This window comes from Hetaerina americana, unplaced genomic scaffold, assembly GCF_022747635.1.
Source record: "Hetaerina americana unplaced genomic scaffold, ioHetAmer1.1.p SCAF_37, whole genome shotgun sequence".
Lineage (NCBI taxonomy): Eukaryota > Metazoa > Arthropoda > Insecta > Odonata > Calopterygidae > Hetaerina > Hetaerina americana.
Genome location: NW_027286952.1, coordinates 2,825,807 through 2,833,584, shown reverse-complemented (window position 1 = coordinate 2,833,584; position 7,778 = coordinate 2,825,807). Strand labels below are relative to the sequence as shown.

General features: G+C 36.6%; 1 protein-coding gene across 1 annotated transcript in view; it reads right to left on the bottom strand.

Annotated features, from left to right (window-relative positions):
• Nucleotides 1-5,598: 5,598 nt before the first annotated feature.
• The window catches only part of Awh (LIM/homeobox protein arrowhead), a 37,653-nt gene continuing 35,473 nt past the window's right edge, over nucleotides 5,599-7,778 (bottom strand). Inside the window, exon 6 of the mRNA XM_071589350.1 lies at nucleotides 5,599-5,972. Coding sequence (XP_071445451.1) covers nucleotides 5,902-5,972 — 71 coding nt within the window. The 3' untranslated portion in view covers nucleotides 5,599-5,901. The remainder of the gene's footprint in view (nucleotides 5,973-7,778) is intronic.

Below are 7,778 nucleotides of genomic sequence, written 5' to 3'. Positions count from 1 at the left end.
ACTGCCACCAATTACAAATAAATTGAGCTCAAAAACTGGACTAAATAAGGAATGATAACGGAACACCACAAAACAAGCCCCAGTAACGAAATCATTTGACATGCATTAACTCCATGGCATTGCCCAGTTTAACGTACGTACCGTTCAAATTTTGTTGAGGTTCCGCATCGGCCAATCAACAGAAAGCGGGCTTTACGTTTCGTTTTTGTTTTGAATAAAAAGTGTATTTAAGTTTGTATGCAAATGAATATTAAACTCTTGATATATATAATTACAGAAGGACATATCTCGCCTTTATGCTTTTTATCTAACTTCATTGACAGTGATGTTTACAATTTTTCTGTTGTATATCACTTAACAAGCCCAATCTCCACGAGATTGAGGTAAACTTAAACTGAACTAACCGATTAGAACCATAGCTAAGTAAGAAATAGTTGAGCACTGTAGATTAAAATAATGTACCTATGTATTAAAATAATGTACCAGATAAATAATGTACCTACCTAATATAAAGTAATAAAATAACCCTGAACGATCTGCTGGCCCCGGAAGAGGGTTATGTACTCGCCTCTCAACCCAGCGGTTAAGGGTTCGATTCCCGTCCAGGTGGGTTTTCCTCCGCATAGGGCTTGAATGTTTGTATTTGTCTACAATGAAATGTGCATGGATTATGCGGAAAAAGCGACATTGAATTCTCGAATCTCGCCCCAATTAATTCGTCAAATAAAATAAATGAATTACTTCACAAGGGCATGTAAAAAATATATCCAAAACATTTTGTACCTTCAGAATATAGCTGCAGTGTGTGTGCCTTTATTCATGAAATTTGAGAGGCAGTATTTAGATGAAATGAGCAGCTGGCTTGAAAATGAATTCCACATCCTGTGTAAAATGAAATTTTATTGGATGTGAGTTAGGTCGCTCCAAGCTATGAATCGTAGCACATGCAGCAATAATCTGTCACATGCTAATGTCAAACGGTTGCATGATCATTGCTGCAGCTTGGGTGGTTCATCACTAAAATACAAAAAAGATCAGGGGCTAGCATTTGATGATTATTTCGGTTTCAAAATGCATACCAATTTATCAGCGTACAAAAGCTTAGGTTTTATCTTCAGTTATACCGAAAACGTATTCAAAGAGTAGCTAAAATTTTACTCTGCAACACCATAGTATGCAGTTGACTTTCATACACTTAAGTAATTTTGAGTCCTACACTCTCAAGTATAACAATGCTATTGAAAATTTCAAAAGAAATTTCTAAGATTTCTTTACTTCTCTGAAAATGGCGTTTGTTTATCCCAACTGCAATAATTGTGTACTAAGGAGTTGTTAATATATATAACCTTACTGGTTAGGAGACACTTTGGAAAATTATTAATCAAAGCTTGTTATTACACATTATTAGCCACCGCCTGCTACATAAATTAATTACATTGTTCCTGTCTTCAACCACGGGATTAGTTAATTATTCTTTATTCCATTTGTTAGTTCATTTTGTTTCAATCCTCTACTTCGCATTTGAAAACGACATAGCAATAATTGTGCGGAAGTTAATATTTTTAATACAAAGTGTGCATTCTTAGTATTAATAAACTTAACTGCTTACAAATGTTTCACCATGAGTCGTGATATTTTGTTTATATTCCATCTACTCAAGATATGACATGCTCTCTATTGATTTTGACTTGAGACTGTCTTGACAAGTATCTAGTTTTTGTTGGCTCTTTCTCTCTCTTTCAACTGATATTCTTAGACACTTTACTTGTATTTGTCCTTCGTTTGTTTCTCAGCTGTTGTATCAGCCATCATAGTCTGTCCCATCGTCAGTCCATAAGTTAAGTGCATTTGAATGACGACAAGCCTGCATTTACCCCTTAGTTTTGTGTTGTAAGGCAAATTGTCAGTACTTTGAAACTGTAAAGGAAAGGACACAGTAAACCATTGCCACACTCCTAATTCTAACAGTGTCTTAATGCCCAAATTGCCAAACCAAATTCCAATGACAGTATGTTTAGAGTACCTTTCAAAATCACTGAATGTTAAATACACCGTAAGTTTTTTGTCATATTAATAAATCAATTGGGTAATTATTAAAAACAATAAGGCAATTGCTTTGCCATTATTTACAAAGGGCATACAACTATATAATTTCATCCTGAAAGATTGTTGTCCTCATCAGCTGAAAACGGCTGCAGCAAATCCACACGTGTGTCAAATGAACCGCAATATTTACTTGCCTCTTGACTGCCTTTAGAAAATGTTATAACTTTCCTTCTCCTGTCTCGCATCCTGAGACACAATACTTTTGAATCTCACTATCAAATGATTAACCAGCTTGACAAAAGTAACGAATGAAGCACCTGTGGTGTGAGAGATAAATTGTGGGGCAACAACAAACTATGTATCTATCATCACAATGCTTAGTCACAAAGCATATCATCCACTTCAAACACTACAGCCATTTATGGAGGTCATGGTCGTGCAGAAATCGATTCCTTCTGGTTTGTTGAGAGAGCTGGCAGGTCAATTGGCTCCCTCTCCATTCCAAAAACCATTTATTTCCTTTGATGTCACCAAATTACATGACCTAAGAGGTGCCAAATTATCATTTTATAATCCTGTTTTATACATTTTGTTGTGCTTGTTTTCACAATATACCCTTTGAGCATGTGTACAGTATAGGCACCATGTTGTCCTCAGGCTGCCTCTTACCTTGGATGATACCAGCAGTGAAATCTCATGTGGCGTAGAAAAAGGCAATTCTGCTGTTGTATCATCATCAGAGTCTTCATTCAGAGTACTCTGCCATAATTTGAGAGCATGTTTTTGCCCTCGGTAATCAGAAATATCAAAAAGGCATTGCTTTAGTCAATGCTCATTGGCACAGTAGTAGTATTTAGGGGAGGCGACCAACAGCTGAGGTCATTTGCACCATTAGGGATGGACAGGAAAGGATGAAGGGTGGAAAGAAACCCCAGCGTTGGCATTAGCCTATGTTTAAAGAAAGGTGCGAAGGATTCAATGGCTTAATGTGTCATCCGATGGATGGCACACTCACTTAAAGTGCCTCCCACAAAGCACCTCAAGTAGGGATTGAGATACCACTGAAATATATTCAACACCACTGGGATTGGACCCAGGCCCTCTGGGTGGGAAGCCAGTGCAGATAGCCTCCACACCATCTTGATCCCCGTTGAGTGGAATACTGATGCTGGATATCCATTGGAGATCCATTAGTTGTTTTGTGCTGTGTCCTGCTTGAAGGTGTGCGGCAGAGATGGACCAGCAAATTTGATCATTTTCTCATTTTGTAACCATCGAAAATCTTCTGGCAAGGAGCTGAGGGTGTTGTCTTCAGTTAACGTGGATGAATATGAGTCTGCAGTCAATTATTTAGAGGAGAATAGTGAGTCATGCCATTTGAAAAAAATATTTTGGAAATTATTGCTCTTTACTTTTTTTTTTACTTATCCACTTTAATATTAATTTAAGTTTCATAAATAATAAGTATTCAAATAAAAATTATTCATATTCTTCATTGAGTGACCTCACGCTCTCCATACATTAACTAATTTTTCAACAAACCAATGTAGAAAGCACCAAGTTATGCCTAGTTTAAATAAGAAATGACTTTTACAGCATATATTACGTGAAATTTTATGTTTTTAAAATGTAACTTTGTTATGTACCATCATTAACATTCCCGTTGTATCTAATTAAAGAAAATGCAATCACTCATATGTATTTTATGACTGATGAGAGGACTGCAGCACCTCTGGTAATTAATTGTAACTCCTGTTTTCATGTTGAGTGAAGGCAGACGTTGGTCTCACGAGGAATCAATAATAATGCAGACCTATGGCGAGCAGCAGTCATTCTTGATGCAAGCAATCTTTTCATCGCAGATTACATGAGTAACCGTTTGTGCCAATCTGAAAATGTCTGGGTGGCTCCAGCGTGGGTTGGTTGGTGTAAAATTTTGCTCAGATGCACGGCTAGAGGGGTGCAATAAACCCACTTCAAAAATATCAATACAAGGCAATGCTTCTGAGTCTAGGGGTTTGAAACATCAACATATGTGGTTGGCCTCTTAATCTCACTGTCTTTTCCACCTCTTTAATGGCCTCAAACTCTGATTAAATTAAAATTATTAAAGGATAAAAGATATATTATAGTGATTCTGAGGGAGTACACGTATGAGATTGACTCCCAATTGTGATGAGGCACTAGAACAACTTCCACAATTCATAAATTGAGTAGCTTCAGGTGTGATGTGGTGGAAGTCGAACATAATGAATAACTGATCGTAGCACTTTTCCACTTGATAAAAATATTTTTTTTTTAATTTACGACCGGGTAGCATACAGCTTTTTTTTTAGTCATCAAAATATGTCAATTCAACATCATTTCTCTCCATAATTTTCTCTCACTGGATTGTGATTGAGCATAGGATGATATATCTGAAAAATGAAAAAAAAAACTCCCAACTCCACAACTGCTGATGGCTACCATATTAATGGTAATACTAATGGGCCAACAAATGTTTTCTTATTCACAATAACATTGAAGAAGGAGCTGCAGTCAAGTCGCAAAATAATAAAATTCAGCATTTGTTTTATTTGAGTAAGTACACATGAGAAATTTTCGAAGAGGTTGAGAAATATTTCTGGTATATAGGATATAATGTAATTTTCAGCTCTTTCCAATCATTGTACACATGCCCTTTTTGTATCAATTCTGGAGAGTCTTCAGAGCTTAAATGTTTTGGATAAAATGCTTCCTCAGACAGCACTTATTTTTTAAAATACAGGGTCTTTCCCAAGAATAAGTTGAACGATTTTTTCCCATTAATACGGTCAGCTGGAGTGGGGCAATTTGTGGTGGGAGGTCTTAGGTAAGCAATGTGACCCATGTCAGTTACAGTGTGCGGATTGTTGCTAGACTGGGCCCTTGTTCGAGAGTCATGACACAAATTCATGATGCCATGATGTTCCAAGGAACAACAATACGTGTTGAAATTTGGTGTTAAACTCAGAAAATTGGGTTAGGAGACTATGACTATTGGTTAAGAATTCTTACGGAGATGAGGCAATGTTCCCAGGAATGTTTTTCTGCTGGCATAAGATGTTCCAGGAGGGTAGAGAAGAGGTTGACGACGAAGAATGCCTTGACCATCCATCAACGACATGTGTAATGAAAATGTGCAAAAGTGAGAGTCATGCTTAATTCTGATTGATGCATTAGGGTCAGGATGTTAGCATGCTATTTTTAAGAATTTTAATAATATGTACTTTGATCTGTAATAAATTTTTTTCCCAGGTTTATCTTACTTTTCTTTGGGACAGAACCTGTAGATGTAGTCATTATGTCAGATGAAAACTGTGACAAACGCAGAGCATTCACATAGTGAGCATTTTCATTAAAAGAAGTAGAATTATTTTAAATAGAACTGCAACTTTATTGGCAGGATATATTGTTAACACAAAATATTCCTAATTCATAACCATGACATAAGCAAATCAATCAGTTATGTACACAAATAACCTATAATAATATTTGAGGAATAATTTAAAGCACAATTTAATACATCCTAATATTGCAAACAACAGTTTCCCCTCTATCCCAGAAGATATCACGAAAATGGTATGCCAATCAAATGCCATTAACCTATATTCTCCACTTTCATTTTGAGTCTGTTAATGGTCAAGTGATTTTTTGTCAAACAAGCACTCCATTAAGCCTCTCCAGGATCACTCATCCTTGCATCATATCTATATATTGTCTCTCACTTCACTGGAGAAAAAAGATTCCAATCACATTTCTGTGCACTACGGTCCACCTCAGCTGCTCCTGATTTTATAGTCTTTCGCTAATGTCATGTGGCTGTGGGTAATTTGGTCACACCTCTCCTGGCATACATGACATTAGTGAATCTTGAGTTGTCTGCTCAATCGATGAATCCATTGATACTTGAATAATGAAAGAGAAAAGAAAAGATTGCAGTTGAGTTAGGATACAATCAGTCAGTCAAGTACTGTGCACTAATAGGCCTTTCAAATGAAAGCATTGACAATGTCATGATTATTTATAAATCTAACTTTTGTCCCATTAGAAGAAAAAAGAAAAATGTAATGCATGAATGATCACTTAATTTAATTACTGTTCTGGTTTTATAAGTGCGTCAAGGGATAAGTAAAGCACTGTTGGTGCCTCAAAACTTGAGTTATTAGTGTGATAAAATGTTTCAAGTTTTTTTACTAGTTTTACTCAATAGAAAAATAATACTTTATTGGAATCTTCTTCTTAAATTAATATGATGTAAATTTTTTTCTAGTGAAACCTATACATTATGTTTGTGGCCTGAGGAATGTGATTGCATATGTTTAACAAGCTCACAGCAGGAAAAGACACACACACACATACACACACAAGGGAATAGCTGAAACAACTTCCAGAGACTGCTCATTCAGCTGTCTGTTGCCAAATGCTCCCCTCCCTTTCCTGGGCAGCGCAGTAAATGCTATCATCAAGGCCCTCTTGGAGTGTATTTAGAAATGATGGCCCCTACCTGTACTTCTCAAGACAAGGTGAAGCGGGGAAATGATCCCATAAATATGAATTCACTGCTTTCATCTTTTTGGCACTGTCCTTTGCGTGAGAAATTCTGGCCCTGAACTAACCAATGGCTTTTTTATTTCAAGAAATATTAATGAAAGAGTTACAAATTGTATTTACTCAATGCCTGAAAGAAAATCTTTTGATCTTTAGGTCCCTCTCAATAATTACTTACTATTGGAGCTATTGAATAAAATATGTATTCCTCATCCCATTATCTATTCAATGCTTTAGAATTTAATATTTGTGGATGCTTTCAATACGTTTCATGTATTTACAAACACTCCCTATAAAAAATTTCTCTTAGCTGAAGAATCTGAAGGTACTTCAGCATGCCATCAAAATTTGCTGCCATCTCTCAGAAGTGAATGATGGAAAATATTACTCAGTAAAATCATTCAGCTTTGCCATGATTCTGGGGACGGTTTCTCAGATTTTCATGTGGAATTGCAGTGGCTGGAACCGTCACATTTTCCAACTTGTCATCAATGCAAGGTGATTCCTAGACTTTTCTCAGTTGGCTTGCCACAAAAATAAGGAGTAATGGCTTCATATAATAGGGAACATTTTATTTTTTCTACAATCCTCATGCCCAGCTTGAATGTTTTGTGACCATTCAAGGGACTATTCCTATGAGGCTGCCAAATTTGTTGCTGTTTTTCCTTACCAGTGATGACATCACAGTAACGAATGGCTAAAAGAAACTTAGCCACCATGTGCTCAAAAAGGCTTCAAACATGGCAAGTTTGCCTTTTCTCATAATGGAGTTTACAGTGTGGGCAACACATGAAGAACCTTTGAAATGCAAACTCTACCTTTCCCAAGTCTGCCTTCTCCTGCAGTCCAGGACTCACTTCTTGCATGTTCATTGAGGCAGCAAATATGGTCCACACAGAGCCAAAACAAAGGGGGGAACTATGGCCACCTAATTTGTCTCAATCTTTCTCAAATATTTTCTTCCAGTCACTGGTGTCACATCAAGGTTTCCAATAGCACACATTGAACACCTTTAACAGCGGTTATGTTCCCAGCATAGAGCAGGCCCTTAATGAAAACAAACAGAATTTCACCAAATCGATTGTAAGATCATTTAAAATTATGTGGGTATTGGTTAACATGTATCAATTTATTTTCCCATATGTATCAAGAACAGCCACTTT